The 20,903-nt window shown below is 42.1% G+C and overlaps 1 protein-coding gene across 1 annotated transcript; it reads right to left on the reverse strand.

The window, feature by feature from the left end:
- Positions 1 to 785: 785 nt before the first annotated feature.
- Positions 786 to 20,486, reverse strand: SHISAL2A (shisa like 2A). Its single transcript, XM_074545789.1, has 4 exons — positions 19,953 to 20,486; positions 12,162 to 12,301; positions 4,797 to 4,874; positions 786 to 1,278 (listed from the first exon to the last, which is right to left on the reverse strand). The coding sequence occupies exons 1-3, from the start codon at positions 20,132 to 20,134 to the stop codon at positions 4,843 to 4,845; spliced, it is 354 nt and encodes a 117-aa protein (XP_074401890.1). The 5' UTR covers positions 20,135 to 20,486; the 3' UTR covers positions 786 to 1,278; positions 4,797 to 4,842.
- Between the last annotated feature and the right edge of the window lie 417 nt (positions 20,487 to 20,903).

The raw sequence follows: 20,903 nt of genomic DNA on the forward strand, positions 1-20,903 counted from the left end.
CTCTGCTTCCATGGGAGGCACTGCTGTATTATTTCACACAAGAGCAGATGAGATCAGAAGCACTTTGGGGTTTTGATGCACAGTACCAGACAGCTACAGAGTTTCAATTTCAAGCACTATCACACAAAAAGGTGTCACTCCCAAACAGTAGACAAGGATTCTATCTTAACAAGTTGAAGTATAACAACAGACAAAATTGACATGGTAGGTAAATATTTTAGGCCTGATCTGCAAATGGAAGTTATAATGTCTACTGCCTTCTTATCAACAGCATGGTTAAACAGTTTTGAAATTCTTTTGATCACTCACCTTAAAAAAGCCTCACAGGATGAAAAGAAATCATTATCACTAATGTTCATGATTTCAAGACTGAAAGCTTGAAAGAACAGACAACTCAAATATGACAGTTAAGATTGTGTTGGTTGTTCCTAAGACTTCTGGAGAAATAAAATGTGCAATTAGAGCTCTTTGATTACCTGAAGGAAGTTCAACACTTCACAAATTAGTGCTCCAAACTGAAATACTACCGGAAAATTTTAGTTTGCCTCCCAAGAAATATTCCAACATGTTTAGATGAAGAATCTGCAAAACAATTGTGGATGTTTATTTCAATTCATTTCAGTGTATACCAATGCCAGCAAAAACAGCTTAAATCTTAAGTCCCCTACAAAAATTTATTCTTTATTAACTTCACCTTTTGTTGGAAAAGTCTTCAAAATAATCTCAAGATTCACAAGAATCTTCTGAGGAAACAAAAATGAGGGGAAATGATTAATTAAGAAAAATACAACACAAATGTCAGATTTTATTGAGGTACTACATTCACATTGGTTTGTGCACTGAACAGTCACGTTTGGCTAAAGACAACCATGTTCATGAGATGAAGACACCACACTGAGATGGTACATGGGGAAAGCTTAAAATAAAGCTTGGTCAACATGGTGTGTCAAATTCTGCTCTTCTTGACAACTGTGTTATCTCACTGGAATTGCACAGGGTAGAGACAACTTGCATGGAAATGACTGAACAGCAGTAGCTGACATGTGCAAATCAAAACACACAACTTCTCAGTACAGCAACCATACACAAACAGCCTGGCACAGCTTCAGGTTGGCCCTTCAGACTGTAAGAGCCAGGAAACACCTCTGGAAGAGTGAGTCAGGTTCTCATGGCTTGCAGTCACAGTCCATCCTTGTGCCTTAGGAAGTGCCTTGAAGTCACTTGGCTCTGGCAACAGCTTGTTTTGGTGGGGGCTTTGTCATGGATGCAGCTCTGTATCTGCAAAATACCAGTGACAGTTCTGAGTTAGACTGAAGAAGGGATGAATTTTCCCCTACAAAAGAATCCAGAACAAACCACACAGCTCAATCCATTTCATAGGCACAGATACTTCTTTCCAAGTATCTCATTGTATTCCTAACCTTTATTAGGTGAGGAACAGCACCCCTAAAGTGCATTACTAGAGCTATGAAACACTAAGTGCCTCCTCTGGGGGTGTTTGTGGATGGGCAGCTCTGCTGCTCCTCTGCTGGGCAAGTGAGAACTTCCCCTTGCATGTGATAAAGGCCCACACACAATGGTGCTGAAACAAAACAAAAAAGGTTTTGTAGATAAAGACAGTCATTCACTTAGCATTTCTATGCAGTGCCTCTTGGAAATTGCACCACTAATATCTACATCAAACCATCCATTTAATTTCTTTCTAATGATAGACATACTCTCAATGTGTGCCTTTAATCCTTAAAGGCACTAGAATATATTCCAAACTACACTTGAGGAATTTCTATACCAAATAAATTGCTCTATTGCTCTACTGCTCATTAAAGCAGGATTGATTCTGAGGTAAAACCCAACAGTTGTTGGTGCAGATGGATTCAGAAGCAAATGCTTGTCTGGATATGCAAAAAAATGGACATGCACTGAAGTCTGGCTGGACAATTTCAGGTAACTCAGCTACTGACAGAAGTTCTGAAATCTTGGGCTCGAGGCAGATGGCAACTGGCATCAGCAAGAGCATCCTAACCAGCAAAGAACATCAGTACTGGCTCACTGAGAGGAATGATGCTCATCTGAGTTACCAGTGATACTTCTTGTAGATTCTAGATTATTTTCTGCTGAAGATTCTGAGGATGGTTACACATTCCTGATGAACTTAAAAGAAAAGCTGAGACATACATGTAAAGTTAGATTTGTACACCCCCCAGCACTGCCATCAGGCTGACCATGCTGTGATTCTCTGATCTCTTCTCCCTGGTATCCAGTGAAAGGATGCATGGGAATGGTTCAAAGCTGCACCAGGGGAGGATTGCACTGGATATTAGGAAGCATTTCTTTACTATTTAGTCAGCTTCTTTAATTATACTTGAGGACTTGGTTTCTCCTTTTTAACTACAGTACCTTGATTTTTATTCTGTTTCACTTTTTATTTAGGAACATTTCTCAAGGGCACAGATAATTCTGAAAGGTAGCTTTAGCCCCAGAGTCTTGCAACCCTTCTCAGGGTGGTGTCATTCAAAAATTTTATTCATGTGCTCTTTAGTTCTTCAGCCAAGCTCTTACTACTTATCTGGGATAATGTGCCAGACACTTCCCAAGACATCCTTCTTCCCTCCAAAAATTGAGAATTGAGAATGAGTCACTGAAAATTTCCCTTTGACTGCATTTTCATAACGATCTGTAATCACAGCCACTTGTTCCCACTTACCTGATAGGGAAAATTACCTTGACAAAGAGAGAAATTAGATTGATTTGTCGTGATGTGTCTTCACTAAATCTGTGTCAGTTTTTTCTTGTGCATAGCTCAACTATTTAATAATTTCATGTATTATCACTCTAAGTTAGAAGCAATGCCTTCACCTGCCTAGCTCCTCTCCTCTCCCTTTGTAAAGCTAAGAGCTGTGTTTGCCCTTTTGCTGGAAAAGAGCAAGCAAACAAGCCTGAATTGTTTGCTGAACTACACCAGGCACAAGGGGTCTTGTTCCTAATTAAAACTCAGTGAATTTGGCAGAAGAAATATGCCTGCTAAAGGAAATCTAATTGGCACCTTTAGCTTTCTCCCAGCAGTAGAAATCTGTGAGCACTGATGGACTCTCTGGCTGAATGCTGCACTGTGAAGTGGCTCTCCATGACAGGTGTGGGTATGAAATCTGCAGCAAGCACATGTGAAAAGCAGGAGACAAAAAACAAATGAGAGACCTGGAATTTCTATCCACCCTTAGCCATATTATGTGTCGAAGTTCAGAAAAGATCTGAACTCCTCCTTTTCCATTCTGAATCAGGAAGCAAAAAGGCTCACAGGCTAAGGATGTAGTTTTCCTGGATTTAGCTCCAAATGAGATCTCAAATATTTTCAGTCTTCACTACAATACAGCCTCATTTTGGCATCAAAAAAAAGTCGGGTGTTTCACCCACAAAAAAGCTTCCAGATTTTTTGTTCTTTATATAATGCATGCATTCCAACCCTACCCAAGTCCTTTGCAGCTCTCTCTCAATTCTCTCCCTGTAAGCACCAGTGGGCTAGCAGGCACCCTGTAAACATCAGCCCCTCTACCATGACAGAAAAGCAGGCAAAGAGAAGCACGAGGAAACGAGAGGCTCCTGGCCTTCAAAAAGCAATGCCACATTCACAGAGCTCAGCCCATCTCAGCACTTGGTGCCTGCCTGGGATATTTTTGGATTTTCTCACTACAGACGGCTTTCTGACTGCAGGATCCATTTTAGTCTTTCCTTGGCATTTTTCTCCCACAAGCCATTTCATTTGCAACAGCAGAAAAAAAAAATGTGTGGAGGTGGTTAGGAGTTTTGAAATTAGTTTTGTTACACTTCAGTCTTTTTTTAAGGACAAGGAGCCAAAATCAACTTGTTATGCTGATAAAGAGCTCTGAGAAAGATGCATTTGCACTTGGGATGCAGAGTGTGGCTTTTTTTAAGGGTACAAGTGAAACAGGGAAGCCTTGACTCATTTACTTTTCTGCTCATCTGAAAACAACTGCTGAGCAAACAGGACCACTTATTTTTCTTGTGCTAGACATTGGTGATCTGCAGCTATTCTCACATTCTGTGGCTGTTAAGCCATGAGCTTTCACCCCCTGCAGACAGTAAAATGCATGTTTTATGCCATCTGAAGTCCTTTGCATTATTCATTAAGTCCTCTTAAGTCTGAAGCACAATTCATCTGTACTGGGGTACATTTTAAACACTATTCTGCATGGTCTGTGCCATAGGCAGTTTGACCTTTACACATTATTTCAGCATAAAAATCAACTTTCTTGCAAGATAACCCTCTCCAGTTCTGTAGCAAAATTTACCTGGCACTGATTCCTGCATCCCCAGGAAGAAATGGAAGACTAAGCTGCTCGACAGAACTTCACTGCTTTCACCCTTCATCACACAGGAGCCTTTCTGGCAACTCATCACTAAAGAAATTCTTTTGAATAAGTTACAGTGTCTGCCTCCTCAGTAAGCTCTGGTGCACCCAGGCCAGCTCAGGGAAAGGACAATAACAGCAGAAGGGAATATAATCTTGTCTGGCACATAACCATGATGGAGTATTCAGTGCCAGCAAATCTGGAAGAGATTTGTCTGGGGAAGGACTCTGTCCAAGTCTCTGCAGACACATCCCTGTGCAAGGACAGCATCAGGGCAGTGCATCAATAAATCAGCCAGACACAGTTTGCTAGTGCTTTTCAAAAAGTTAAAAACCCAAATAAAGAATAATTTTATAAAATCCATGTAAAACAGAGTAGAGAGTGTACAAATACAACAGAATAAGATAAAAAGAAATGTTCTCATGGTACCTCTTTTCTTCATAACATTGGTAGAATCCATTCAGTGCCTCTGTCTTTAACATATCGAACTCCCTCTGGCCTCACTGTCTGTAAAACAAAGGCATTTTTAGAAGAAGTAACAGCATTATTCTTCCATCAGTTGCAAGTAGTAATACATAAATATGCCCACTGCACTAGAAAATCCACAGTTCCTGGAATCTTCTACAATTTTGAGATGAGACAGATGAAATCCATTCCACTTTGCATTCCTGGGCCTCAGGGAGGCTGCAATTATTAACTTGTGTTAAAAAGGAATAAACATCAAAGTGAAGAGCAGTTTAAGGAAGCAGCACTGTGGTATAAGCTGGGCATGTAGCAGGAAATCAGAAAGTCTCCTGAAAGAAATCGCATTAAAATTTCCCATACTCAAGAAAACAGATCAGAAATCTCAAACTTTCATCCCTCTCCAAACATAATCTTTGACTGCTGCTTTCAGCCACCTTCATCCAGTGACCCCAAAGCTCTGAGTGTGTGTAGAGAGGCTCACAACATTTCTTTGCAAGGGTTACCCAAGTTTTAGAGAAACATTAACATGATGACAGGAGCAGATAAAACTATTTTTAGTTAAGCATTTTACCAATTTCCCACCCAGTCTTTAGTTCTGGCATCTCCCATCTTCTGAGTGTTTGGTTTTGAAGCTTAGTAGCATTTGAATATTGTTTTTCAGAGCACAACTTCATAGTTAATGTCAGTAATAGTTCAAATTCCACCAGCTAACTGATACAGACACTTGCTTGGAGCACAAGGACAGGAATCTTTTGATTCAGTGCAGATAACTCGAGTTTGCCCCTCTGAGCAGAGTAACCAAAGCACAGGCAGCCTGCAGTGGATCACTGCAGGAAGGGAGGAGAGAGATACTCTGCCAGTTTTCACTGATCCCTGCTGGCAGCTGAGAAAACAAAGTTCTAGAAGAAAAGACTTTCCTACATGCACCCAACTTTATTTTCTTTCTTACCTGATATTTGTTCTTTCATTCCCTTCCCACTATTCTCATTCTGTTTCCAGTCCTTATTTTCTGCTACTATCCCTCCCATGATAGTGCCCACATCGATGAATAACAAGTCAAATTTGGAGTCTCTCTGTTGAAGTGAGGGAGCGACCACCTTTGTTGATTTTTGCATCTGACTCCGTTTATTCACTCAATCAGTCACTTTTTATAACCGTGTTAATTAAGTTCATGCATATTGCAAAATCTGAGCTCCTGATAGGCTGTAGAGAAAACTTCAGCTCCTCCTTTTGTTTACAATACCTGAAGTTAGTTTACTGAAACCAAGATCAGTGTTCCCACCATGATATTAAAGGTTCTCAAAACCTTCATATCTATTCCCAGACTGGCCGTCTGTTCCCAGTAGCAGCCAAGGACAGAAAGGTCTGAGAATCTTGTTGTTTATATAAAAGGTGGCTGAGAACCTAATTATTTACAGGATCAAGCCTGGGAAAGGCTGCTTTACAGCAGGCTTCTATATTTCCCTCAGCTGAATACCTTCATGGCCTCTTTCATTAAGCCATGCTTAAATCAGGCTCTCCACATCTCTCCTCCCTTTTCTCTGCCCTGAATCTCCACCCTGTCCATGATTCCCCCTGTGCCAGGCTCCCTGTCCATCTCTGTCCCCCAGCACCATCTGCTCCCCAGCCCATCCCAGCCACTGCTCCACTTGCTGCCCCCAGGACTTTCTCCATCCCCTGCAGCCTCGCTGCCTCCCTGTCGGATCTCAGGATCTCAGTCCTGAGGTGCTGAGCCACCGAGACCACCTTGGGGGGCTCGGGAGTCCTGGAATGTTGCCAGAAGTGTCTGGTGGCTGGACTTTGATCCTACACAGGAGACGACAAGGATGAGGGCTTCACCGGGGTGAATGGTGAAGGGATTAGTTAATTAGAGGGTGAGACACAGGGTTTAGGATTTCTGTACAGGGGGGTTTAGAGAAGTAAGATGGAGGAATTGGGGTGTGTCCTGTCCTTCTTCTTCTTCTTCTTGTCCTCCATCTTCTTTGGTGATGGTGGCACTTTTGGATTGGTTATTACTGAAAGTGCACCGGGTAATAAGAATAAATGGTATTGGGGAAAAATTATAAATATTGTACACGTAACAATGGGTATAAAGATAGGTGACTGCCGGGAGGGCAGCACAGTGTGCTCATGGCTGGCTGCTGAGCAGAGCTCTGTTCGGCTGAAAGAACATCTTTTAGATAAACAATTAATAAACATAAAAACCGAAAGAAGAACTGAAGCCTCTTCTCGTCCTTTGATACGCGGGCTGCCCCAAGGCCACTCCGGGCCTTTCCAGGCCCCTCAAACAGCCGAAAACCTGACACCTCCCTGCTCTGCTGCTCCCATCAGTCCCATCCCTCTTCCAAAAGCTCCCAGGAGCATTCAGCTCCTTGAAGTTTCCTCCTTTATCTGCCAGCTCCAAAGGCTCTCTCTGCTTTATCCTGCCATCTGATTCTCCTTGTGGAGCCCATCAATCTTCCTCCCAGGCCTCCCTGGATTTCCCATTACCCTTTAGTTCAACACTGCCTTTGACCTCATTTTCCATTTTCCCAAGGGTGGGCCAACACAAAGAGACAGAAAAGATAAACTTAACTGGGCAGGGAACTTTTCTCCAGCCAATGTGTGGGGAAGGGATTGAAAAACAGATTCCCTATATCCAAAAAGGGATGAAAAGCTGGGAATGCTAATATTTTAATTTAATAAGAACCTGAAGCCAAGCAGATTGGGAAAGGGGAATTATTTGTTATTGAGTTGTTTTGAAAGCTGCATTTTATTTTATTTTATTTTATTTTATTTTATTTTATTTTATTTTATTTTATTTGAAAAAACTGTAATTTGGTTTCAAAAATACAAAAAAAGGATTTGGTAGTTTAGCATTTTAAAAAATCTGCACAATAGCATTTAAGCTAAGATCTTAGCTGAAAACAACTGAGTTATTTCAGCTGGGGAAAAAACAAACCCAAAAAGAAGAAAAAAGAATTCTTATCAGTTACAGAGGAAGACACTTTATTTCTGAAGCCTGCAGCAGCTATGGGTATATTTGTAGTAAAAATCATCCTTCCTAATGAGCTGCAAAAATCTTGCTGCTACAAGAAAGTCTGAGAAATTTAAAAGCTAAGGAGTCCAATAAAGACATTTCAAAATTCAATCTGTTCTAGTGATGCACCTTTCCATTAAATTTGAATGCCCAGCTTTTAAATGGAAATTTTCTTCATTTCAAAATAAAAAAAAAGTTTAAAAAAAATGGTTTTTTTGTTTTTTTTTTTTTAATCAGTTGAGCCCATTTGGCTGATTTTTCCCCATAGAGAAATCTGAGGTAGATGATAAAGATAAAAGTAGCCTAACTGGGGAAATTTAAAGCCAGCTACAAGAACACCATACAGTTGAAATTACTCCTAAACCTAGAAGGTAAAATTATGGGTGCACACTCCAAAAGCCTGGCAGTGCATCTGAATTCAGACAGCAGCTATCTGCTTGCACAACCAATAGTCAGATAATTGTACTGAGCTAAGAAAAACAATGTGTGAGAGTTTGGGGCTTTTTCATCAAAATAGCTGAATATTTAATATATGTGAATAACTCCCCATGAGGAATCTTTGATTAAGGAGAGAAACAGGGACAGAAGAGTCATCTGGCTATTTTTCAAGCTGTGTTTTTCCTTGTTATGAAATGAAACCATGAACTTTTGCATATTGTGATGTCACTGCTTTGCAAGAGCAAGGAATTAATACCTTCTATTAAAGGACATCTTCCTTAGCACTTATGATTAATTTACAAGGCCACAGTTCTTTCACACTCCAACCCAAAGGTCTCTGTCTCACTCTGAACACATTTACAGAGGTTTTCCTGTGCTAAATTTTAAGGGAGAAGTATTAGTTATCATCATAAAATGTAATTTGCTATTCATGCTTTGCAGTGGCATGGAACACTTTATCTCAAAGGTCTTTCCAGACCTGGCAGAAATACCAGGGCAACTCAGAAAATGTGATTAAAAACTGTTTGGGTCACCTGGGTGGAGAGAATCTCTCCACCTTTTGTATCTCTGATGGCAAAGCCCATTCTCAGGGGCCAGCAGAGATGATCACTCCTCTCCCATCAGCTGCTTGGCCAAGGCAAGGGTATGGGGAAATCCAGAGGCACACCTTTTCCAGATGTGCCTCTAGATTTCCCCTTTTCTGCCTGTTTACCACTCCCATCCTGACAATTGTGCAATATTTACTCAGTCCTCCTTATCTTGCACTCTGGGGATGTTCCAGCATTATTCATTCAGCCTTAACAAACCACTTAAAATCCAGTGACTTCTAGCTTCCCACATTTTGAAGGGGAAAAAACCTTTTGCAAAAAAAGAAGGTTTTTTTTGTTAAAAGAAGAACAAAACACATGACCAAATTGTCTTTCACCTTGAATAAATTTGGATTTCTTCAAGCCTTCTTTTACCACAATTAAACGTCCCCAGCCTTCATACTGGAGAAACAAAAACATCTACAATGAGTTCAATGAAAAATACTTTCTCTTGGAAAAAGCTTAACAAGCAACTGAAATGCAGGATCTTCATTTCTATGTGTTTGCCTGCACATACTGCCTTGCATATTATGGATCAACTCTGCACTCTACAAATAGAAATGTCAAACTCCAGTGACATTTAAGTAGTTCTTCTTTGTCTGTTCCAGTGGCTGAGCTCATTCTTCCTCAAATTCAATGCTCAGATTAAAATGTAAATTTTTGCTAGGGCTAAAACATCCTTAGCTAACTCAAGAACCCAATCTCTAACACTCAGTGCTGGTGCAATGGAAGATCTGTGCTGATGCAATGGAAGACCATTTGTTTAAGGATAAACAGAGGCAAATTCCAGTTGATATGCCTTTTGTAGTATCAGAAACTTTAATAAAGGGCTTCATATTCACTTTATTGTTAGATTTATCATTGATCTGGATATTATTTCTGTAAAAATTCAACCACTACACTTCTGTATTTTGTAGATCTTGGATGAGCCCAAGAACAATGACCAACTTTTGCTATTATGTGAGAGAGGGAAAGGCATAAAATAACCAATTGTTTGTTTAATGAGATATGAAACTCCAACTGAGCTGATGTATTATGGGTGAAATTGAATATAATAAAAAATACTGCTTTCAAAAATGAGTGCTCTCTGGGTGCTCCAGGGATCCAGATGTTGCACAACAACTAAAGTGTGACACAGCCTTCATCTAAAGGCAAAATTATGCCAGTTCAGAAAAAGCTGTGTTGAACTGAGTTCATACTTAAAACTCACAGCCCTCAGGCCTGCAGCTTTCTGAAGCATCTAAAAACTGTTTTAATTTTTTTATTTGTTTTTATTGCTTATGTACAGTTATCCTGCACTCTCAGAAGAACTGAAAGATGAGGAGAGAGGCTGTTTTTATTTTCTCCAGGGCTGCAAGCAGCTAACCAGCCATCTCGTCAGACACTCAGCCCTTGCATGACTTCCATGCAAAAGAAACCCAAATATGATGAAGGCAAGCACTCAGGCTTGTCAGTGAAATCCTAAAACATTTCCAAAGATCTCTCAACCTTGGCAAAGCAACTGGCTTTCAATTTCCAGCAACCCACCTCACCAACAGCCAAAGCTATGAGAATTTGGATGTGAAATAATTTTCATTTGAAGCAGCCAAAGAAGCAGAATAATAAAAGCAAAAAAACACAAGATGAGAGCAGTCAAAACCATGTTTAAATACAAAGGAATTTCTCCAAGCAAATCTCCAAACCACACAGAAGATGGCTGGGAAAAAGCAAAGATCCCTCAGTTTCCCAGCCCTGAAAGGTTTGGAATTGAGGCTTGGAATGCCTCCATGAATGCTGGGTCATCAGTGGGATGCTGTTCACCTCATCCTAGAAAGGGAGGAACAGCCTTTGCCTCCCAGGAAGGATGTGGGATTGCAGCAGGGCTCGAGTCCCTACAGAAAGATGGAATTGCTTGGCAGCAGGGGTGCAGCAGCACCTGCCTCCTTCCCAGCTCCTCACCTGCCAAACTTGTCTGGCACAAAAATAAAAGGCATGAGGAATACAGAGCTGCTGTCCTGGCAGTGGATGAAGAGCTGCTGCTGTAGCAGGAAAACCTGAGGGAAGAAACTGAACAGCAACATGTTCAAAACATAATGCCTGCTTATAATTAAGACACAACCATCTTGTAGAGGAGCACGAGAGCATTTTGTTCATCCCACCCAAGAGTTTATTTAGGCTGTTCTAGCTAGCAGGTCTTAATTCCACTCTCTCTCCAGGATAAGTGTGAAGTTTTCAATTTGTAGATTAGTAGCAGTTTGCTGAATGTGTGACTTCAGCAGCTTGCTCACCTCACACAGCTACAAAGGGAGGCTTTGCAGTTCTGACAGCTCTATGAACCACTTTTAAAGCAAAGCCTGCATTCTCTGGAGAAGAAAATTACACATAGGAAGCTTGATATGAAGTGGACTGTGTTAACTACACACTCAGGAGGGGGTTTACTGCTCTATAATGAGCTGTAATTACAGTAACTCATTGGTCATTTACTGCCATGCAGGTGTAGAAGCATTTTAAAATAACAAGTAAAGAGAAAACTTGAGCTGAGGGGACTTTTTTCCGAGAATTTCTTGAATTTCCAATGCCTACATAAGTACAACATTCCTTTTTTTTCCTACAGCTTTACTGGTTGAACTGCTGAAGCAGTTCATTTAAATATTTAGGAAGTCCAAGACAAAGGGTGAAACTTAGCACACCCCATCTTGCCAAGGGAGATTTCACAAATGTAGTGAACTGGAGCAGCAGCAGCAGCAATTTTCCCATGTGAGTGGGTTAGTGCAGACTATATGCAATGTTTCTGCAGGCATCTGCCAACAGTCTGGGCACAAAGGCATGGACTACTGCTAATGAAACAAAAAGTTTTAGACTTCAAAGTCTGGATCCTATGTCAGGGAGAAAGGAAAAAAAAAAAAAAGAATGACCTCTCTCTGTCACAAGAAAATACACTTAAACTCTCTCCTGAGATTCTTATTCCTAGAATGAATCACTACTATGTTTATGTGCTCTTGACAGGAAATCCAGAGCAACTAAATCAATAAGTCTCTTCCTGATAAAGGGGCTAATTTACCCTCACCCAGTACTGCAAACTTCTACATTTTTCCTACTACTAAATAAATACGCTAAACTCGTGCTAAATGTTTTGAATTTGGTGCAGATTTCACAGAGCAGGCATACAGCAGGACAGCTTGATTACATCTTGACGTTGCCATCAGAAAGAAAACACACACTGTTGGATTCCTCCACATCCATTTAAAGACAGAGTAAGGCTTTTCCTCTGCAGGTGATAATGCACATCAATAACAATGGTCTTACCTGCTGTCTGTAAGCTCAAACCAGTATCGAGTTTGCTGCGTGGCTTGGTGCTGATAAACAGGTAACAGAGAACACACACAGTGATGATAAAAGCAAACAGGACCACTGCTGCTATTGACAGGCCCACGAGTGCTCCAACACTGAGAGAGAAAAACAAAAATAATTAAGTGTACAAACAGCCTGGAGGATCCATTAAAACATTGGTCAAGATGATGTCTGGAGTTTGCTTGTACTCAGGCACAGGAGTAACTCTGTATTTTACTGTAAATCAAAGTTTAGAGCTCAATGCTTCAATTGCATAAACTGCAGTTATTTCACTGCCCTCAGAAGGGTCAATGTCATTACACAGCAGTTGAACTTCTGGCCCTCAGTGACATTTCATGCATATTACTCCTGAGTCTGACTTAAAGTGTATTTATGAAAATCAGAAATAACTTCATGCAGTAACTGGTATCAGTGAGATCAAAAAGTTCTTCAGTGCACACACACAGAGGGATTCTAGGGTTCCAGGCAGCTCAAACAACATGACTATTAAAGCTGTATTTTCAGTCTGAAATGCCATTTGTATAGTATAAAACCCATGCAATCTATGTTATTCAGTTCTGTTAGCAGCTCTGCAGAGCAGGGTAGAGTACTGTGAGTGCTGTTCTGCCTTTGCATTAATGAAACAAATCTCCAATCAAGGCTGGAGAAATTCTCCCATGATCTTTGTCACAGTAAAAGGAAAACTAAAGCTGAATTTACTCACAATATCAAAGGCATCAAAGAAGGAGGAATTAATTACTCTGGAGGCTAAACATACAGTACTATACATAGATTTTATCAAGGTGCTATCCTGCAGAACAAAAGCTACTTTATACATCTCCCATAGGCACACAGTGAGACAGTATATGTATATACTGAAATCTCTCCTGATTTCCAACACTTACTTTCAAGTCTTTTCCTAGCATAAAATTCTCATGATGACATAAAGGACCCATAAAATACAGTCTAGCTATCATTTCCTACACTCTCCTGGGCCATTTGATGCCTTCCATGTTCCAGTCCTCTATTCTACAGTCCATGACAAAGATCCTGACTTCTGGTGAAATTAAACAGCAGCTTTTTGGTCACAGATGAGGAGTCTGAGGACTGAGAATCCTCATACAGAGAATATTACTGCTCTGGAATATTTACAATTTTGACAGACGTCAAAAGGACAGAAGAGAGATGAATGTCTTGAGTTCTACAAGCTCCATCTTCTACTCATAAAAATGCCTTTATATATCACTGCCATCAGGGAGAAGTGAACTCTACTGTGGCCTTGCAGGAAGATGAGAAGAATTGTGCCTTGGGATGTTTTTATGAATTTTACATTCAAGATACTGCAAAGCTTCTCTACAAGCTCCCACAGCAGCAGCACACAGATATGTCCACAGGAGAAATTCTTAAAATCAGCAGGATGAGAACAGCAGATATTGCTATGATTTTCACATGAGGTCTTCATTAGTTACTGGTCAGATTCAGTAATGAAGTTTGGGCAATATTTAGCTCCATGCACAGCTAAAATAATTTGTTATCAGCAAAATGGTTCTGCAAAGAACAGCTTTACTCTTCTGAAGATTTTTCATGGTATTTATCATCTGCATTAAATAGAATATCCTGATGTGTTTGTGCATATATGTACATATTTAGCAAATTTTTCCTTACTGTTTTTTGGCTCAAACAAAATTTGCAGGCAAGCAATATTCTGCTTACTATGGAATCTGAATATGACCTACACTCAGAGATCTCACCTGGCTTCTGGCCTTATTTTGCACTTTCACTTGGAACACCTTGACCCAAATAGACAAAACAGAAGAAATACATATTACAGAAGGCTGAATAGCCATAGAATCATGTGATACAACCAAGGCTCTTCAGAAATAGTTATTTGTGATACAACCAAGGCTCTTCAGAAATAGTTATTTGTGCTTTTTTGTTGACAGTACAAGCTTTATTGTAAGATTCCATTTAAATTCCAGCCCACAGTGCAGGACTAAGGAGGTTGCTCACCATTATCCAAACCTTAAGCAGAGTCAGCTGCCCTACAGCCAAACAGATCAAAGACATATTAATGATTCTACATTTTTCTATTCAGACATCTGTTCCTTCTTGGCTGTAGCTCTCCTCCATGCAGTTGTAGAAGATGACATGGACAATCCAGCTGTGTATTGCAGAGCACAAGGAATTTTCAGTATCACTACACAACTTGTGTAAGATGCTTTGGGAGTTACAAAAGGAAAAGGCAAGGAAAACCTGAGGAACTCTCCAGGTCAAAGACTCACCATAGGTTATGTGCTCCAAGAAATGTTTATCATGCCCCAGCAGCAAGATGAGAAGATGTCACCAGCATCACAAAACCAAACAGATACTCTGATTCCACATCCTGAATGAATCAGGAATCAGGACAATGTGTACTTACTCTTTTTAAACACACAATGTTTTGCTACCAGATTGTTCTCAAACTGCTGAAGCTCTCAACCCACAGAGAAGGTATAATTAAGTTCTGTAAGATTAATTTTGGTTAAAGTTTGGGGATGGAGGGTTTTTTCTTAATTAATCTAATTCAGAGAAATTTAATATCTCTTCCACAGCTCTGAATACTGACATTTCTTAACCAGAACACAATATTTTCTTTCATTCTTTACATATTAAAGCTGTTATTAGAAACAAAACACCAAATAATTGTGATCACTGACCACTTTAACAATTACACTCCTGAAAATAAAGACAATCTTACAGCATGTCCTCTAGATTCTACAGCAATTACTATGGTGCTGCATATCTTTAAAGAGTCCTTGCTAAAAGCATTTTGCTTGAAAAAGTCAGTCCTTGCTAAAAGCATTTTGCCACCTTCCATTCTTTACCTGAAGCAGGGTCTGAAGGCCACCCAGCAGTCACATGGTAGCAGTCTATGGTCTCAGGGGGTGTCTTCAAGATCAGTCTGACAGCAGAGACACCAAACAAGCAAACTAAAAAGTCTCTCCTGTCATCAGCTGTGGCCTCATTAGTGAGCAAAACCTCCTGAACCCCACAGCAAACACCAAATATCTCGCATAAAGATGGCAGTAAAGGCCTGACATGAGCAATCTTGCATTTGGTGGGAGATCCAAACAGAACTCTCCCAAGTTATTTTCCACATACAGATAGAGCCATGCCACACATTTCACTGCTGTTACACTGAGGGCCACATCCAGGCTTGCAGGACAGCCAAGAGAGGCTCCACTCTGCCAGCACCTCCCCAGGGATCCCCAGGCTGTGCCCAGAGAGCTGCTGGGTGGCTCCATCCACTTGTCTGCCAGTGGATAATCAGCATCACACCCCTAGAGTTATTTTTAGTTCATAACATTAGCCCATCCACACCCTCAAAAGCCAGGGAAAATTTCAATACTGGCTGAGCAGAGGCAGAATTGCCCACTGATAGACTGAGAGGAAGCTCATGAGTCACCCAGATCTGAGTAAATCAAATGTTCCCAATGCCATTGCTGCAGTGACGTGTCGTTCATAGTATTTGCAAAGCACACAGATAAATATTCTCCAGAGACTGGAAGAATGGGCACAGAGAAACAAAAGACTTGCTATTTTGGAAAGCCAAACAGATGCCTGGAGATTGGTACAGCTTGGCCTCAGTATTAGGCCACCATGTAGGTATTAATTAAGAAGGCATTTGGAGTAAAACCTATATGTGGCTTGACAGAATTTTAATCAAATATGTATTATTACATGCAACTTAAAAGATAGAGCTTTGGAATGGATGTTACAATTCTATTTGATACTGAAAGAGGCGTTATAAAAATAAGACTTCATAGAAGAGGGACAAAAAGAAGCATATAATATTTTAGAACAAAGAGAAACAAAAAGGCTGACTGAACACAACTGCTGCAGTTCAGTACAAATACCACATGTTCAGCATTTCTCCCCTTCCACTCAGCTTGGGAGGTAAAGCAGATGTGACAACTGCATGGGCATGCACAGCTCACTGCTCTGGAGGCTGAGCTGCTCAGTGTTTGGCTCACTGGTGTTTTACAGCATCTGTGCTTTGTGGATTCAAAAGCTGAATAACCTTCTGATGAATTCTGCCTTTTCCTAATGTTGCCTTTCCTGCTCCATGGGCTCCTGACAACTGTAAGAGACAGCAAAATGCATCTTTCCCTCTTCTTTGAGGAAATAAGTCTTTCAAGATCTATGATTTAAAAACTCCAAACTTTATTATTTTATTTAGCAAAAATATATATATATAAGTCAGAAATTAATAACATTATTAATTATATATAATACATTTTGCAGAAAATGTGAAATGTGTCAGAGTTGCTCAATAGTCTGTTATCTCTGATGGTCCAGCAGCTCCCAGTACAGCAGGTGTTTGGCTGTTGTCAAATATTGCAGTTTTTGCAGAAGTGGGAGGGGGAAAGAGGGTTCCATGTTGCTAAGGGAATGGGCAGTGTCTAGTTCTAAACATAGTACAGGCAGTAGAGAATGGGCAAGAAAAGAGCATAGGCCAGCAAGAAACGATTGATTTGGGTTGCCAAGGCTGCTGGCTTCTCCATGAACTGCTTCAGTCTGAGCTGGATGCCAACAGGTCTGGCCATGTCCCTCCCCCAGCAGGAAAACCACAAGGGAAACGTGCAAGAGTTTCCTGCAGTTCCACCTGGGGTGCCACCAAACTGCAGGAACCTCTGAGATCCCACCAACCACTCAGGCTCTGCTTTCAAACACCTGGGGGAGTCAAGCAAATGAAGATTTAGGAAAAGAACCCCCAAGTCCTGGAGTACACAAAAGCTAAAAGAGTTCCCCCATCAGAGCCTCCTTCCCCTTCCATCTCCAGACTTACCTTGGCTGGTTTGCCTAACTCTTGTTTAGTTTTAAATCTTAAGGGTTTCATGTCTCAAAAGTGTGTCCTCAAAGGGTGAAAGAAGCGTTTTAAGGATTATTTTATCATCTGGCTGTTACCAACCAATGTCAGTAAGAGTTTAGGGATCATCAAAACATTCTGAGAGGGCAAAAAATGTTATTTTTATGTTTTCTTTAAACTACTAATTGAACTGTCATGAGAAAATGGATACAGTTTTCAAAATGATGTAATGCTATAATGTTTCCAGTGTGTTAATAACTAAAATTATTCTATTTGGTACTGAAAAGATTTATAGGAAGTGATTCAATTCTAACCACTCAGTAACTTTGCTTACAGAGGTAAATTGTATTTATTCACCTATTTTCTACAATGAATATAGTCATTTATGGCAGAAATTAACAACCAAAACTCCACTAATGGCAATTTCCATGACACCTCTCGGAAGCTTAGGGATACTGCAGAAAGAAAGAAAAAAAATCCTTAATTTTCAAAGTTTGGGCCCAAATTTCTGACTTAGATAAAGGCTAAGCAGTCATTTCTCAGATCCTACAAATTCTTTTTAAAGGAAGAGCTTTCAGAGAGATATTTAATAAAAGCCTCTCCTGGGATTCAGTTCTTGGAGGTAGTTTTTGAAAAGATAAGCTTTAAGTCTTCACTACAACATCCAGATGAGATATTGTGATGCAATGTTAACTTATTCCTTCAGTTTTTCTGCCATCTTGAGAAGGTTTACTGTGATTGAAACACTCAAAGGCTATGTAAAAATATAGCATTAAAACTGAGTATTTGACAGCAGAAGTGTAAAAAAGGACACTTGGAGGTGTCTTCTCACATTAGAGAAGCCAAATAATTGTGTGTCTGTCACAGAGGTGGATGGCTGGGAGATCCCCACAAGTGACCCACTCTTTGCACCAGACAAAGGACATTTCAGGTAATAATACATTAAATATTAGATCAGATAAATTAAAACAATAAGTCCTCAGCACTGGACAGCATTAACTCAGGAGCCCTGAGGGAATTCACATGGGCAGCTGCAGAGCTGCTGGCCGAGGTGCTGAGGGTGTCTGGCTGCACGGGGCTGAATCTGAGCCTGGATATGATACCCAAGTTCACCCTCCCCAAAAATGAGGGACAGGTCCTTTGATGGCAAAGCCTCTTCCCCCAATCATCTCATTACCATGCTCCACCCCAGGGAGCTGATGGCACTTGCAGCAGACATAAAATATTTAATGAAAGGATCAGCATTAGGATGAGGGGGAAAACACTGCCTTGTTAACCTGCTGGAGTCTATGAAGTGTCAATAGGCACATGGATAGAGGAACTCAGCAGAGAGAGTTACATGTCTCAAAAAGCCTTTGGACAAAGCCCTGCACTGAAAGTGGGGTTGAAAAGATTGAATTTATATAGGATTAGGGAAAGGTTTTGCTACAAATTTAAGGCTGCTTAAAAGCATAAGGAGCAATGTGCAAGGCTTAAGTCGTCCCTTTTCAGTGTGAAGAAATGTCACCGAGACTGATTTTTATTCAGATCTTCATCTATGACCTGGTGAAGAATTAAATTTGAGTTTCTGATGATCCTAAGCCCCTACAAGCAATCAAATGCTGAGGGCAATGAACACTACAAGAAAACTAAGTGAGCAGGCAAAAGTGATATACATGAGTTTCAGTGTACATAATGTAACATATAAAGAACAAAACCAAGCCTACATAGCAATAAACTCAGAACAGGCAGTTCTGAACTCCAGAAAAGTTTTAGAGTCTTCAGTGAGAGCTCACTGAAATAATGGAGTCAATGTGAATGGCATAAAAAGACATTAACACTTTGGACACCACCAGAATGGAACTGAGAGCAAGACCAAGACCGGAGGCAACATTTGGCCACTCTGTAGAACCTTGCCACACCCACACCTTGGACATGAAGCTCCAGATTATGCACCTCCAACACCAGCCCTGTGGAGTGAAAAACAGTATGGATGAGATGGAACCAAAACGATCGGTGTGACACAGCGTCTGCCTCAAGGATAATCCAAAAGCTGTCCAGTTTGGAAAGGTGAAAGCTGAGAATAGATGCCCCAAATGCTCACAAGGCTTTAAACACTGTGCAGAAACTGAACCTGCAATTGCTGTTCACCAAATCTCACAATCTGAATATTACACGACACTCTGGAAAAGTAGTAGGGAACAATATAAAACAGATAAAAGGATCTATAGTCAAACAGCAGGTAGTGACTGCTGCCACCAGGGTTGCAGAAGCAGACGGTATAAGCAAGCCCAGAGGGGATTTGACAAAATCAAGGATAATAACAAGTCCGTAAGAAACAGAGTGGAAGCCCCATGCAGAGGTGTGCTAACATCGTGACACGGCCAGCCTGGATGCTGTGGAGCCCGAGGGGAATCAGGCACAGAAAGCAGCCGGGCTGGCTGAGCGCAGCCCTCCCTGCCGCTGCTGGAGATCCGGCCAGAGGCAGGCGGATCCCTGCACTATCCCGGGAGAGCACCAGGCTCGTTATCCGCCCCTTCCAAGTGGAAAGTTACGTAGTGCTTTATCTTACATGGAAAAGTAGCTCAAGTCACTGGGAACTTTATGGCACGCAGCATCTTACGCGCTCAGGCCCCGAGACAGCCGCTCCCCTCACGCCCGAAGGGCGGGAGACGCTCCGGATGCTCTGCCAGAGGCACCGAGCGTTTCCCAGCCTTCCTTCCCAAGACCACGAGTTATTTCCTTCAGAAACTACCCTGGCATGAGCAAGAGTCTCTCTGGGCTGAAGATGCAGCTCTACCGCTACTCTCGGCGGGACAAAGGCAGCCTGAAAGTGCCCACTTACAAGTACCTCACAAACACGCACCCGAGCCGAGCTCGGGCGACCGCGGCTCTCCCGCCCGGCGCCTCTACCCCGGCAGGGACCGCAGCTCCCCTACCTGAGCCACCACATGTAGCTGTGCTCGTAGGGGAAGAAGCTGTGGGGGTCATCGCAGCAGTACTTGATGTCCTGGAAGCCGCAGCAGAACACGGCGCGGGCGTCGCCGCCCGCCCGCGGGCAGCTGAACCCGCTCACCAACACCTTGTCTGCGTTGAGGTAACTGCTGCACTCGGCGCTCATGGCGCGGCCGCCCGCCCGCCCGCTGCCCGCCCGGCGCCTCGGCTCGGTGGCACCCGGGCAGGAGCGAGGAGAGGCGAGGAGAAGCGAGGGAAGGCGAGGTGGCTGTGGCGGGCGGAGCCGGGCGGGCAGGGGGCTGCGCTGGCGGCGGGGACCGCCGCGCCCACTGGCCCCGGGGCCGCCACAGGGCGGGGAGCGGCGGAGCCCTCAGGGCAGGCAGCGGAGGGCGGGAGAGCGCCGTGAGGGGCTGGCCCGCCCCGGGCTGCGGTTCAGAGCCTGGGGTACGGCTGGCCCTCAGCGCTGGGTCCCATGTGGAGAAGAGCTTTTAGGGGTCCCTCCTTACTCATAGCCTGGGTGTGGTCTCGGGATAGGCAAAACAGAGAGAGAGCATGGGGAGGGATCACACTTCTGTAAGAGTCAGGCCCCCTTGGATTGATGAGGGGGGAAAGCTCCAGCTCAAAACCAGGCTCAGCACTTACAGATGCACTGCGCAAAGTGATGAATGACAGTGATGTGGCTGGTGCAGACTCCGGAAAAGGGGACATCAGGAGAAATCGAGTGTTGAACATCAACAAAGAAAAAGGCTGATGACAGTGAGATTTTTGTGACTTGTAACTTCATCACTTGAGTTGTTCTGATGAAATCAGATACAATCAGATCAATTCTTTTCATTATAAAATTGAGGATTGACTTATTTGAAATGTATGCAGGAAAATGATCTACCAAACACCACAAGGCAGCCTTTTCACCTCAGTTGTACCAATACTGTCAG

This window comes from Zonotrichia albicollis, chromosome 8 (assembly GCF_047830755.1).
Source record: "Zonotrichia albicollis isolate bZonAlb1 chromosome 8, bZonAlb1.hap1, whole genome shotgun sequence".
Classification (NCBI taxonomy): Eukaryota; Metazoa; Chordata; class Aves; order Passeriformes; family Passerellidae; genus Zonotrichia; species Zonotrichia albicollis.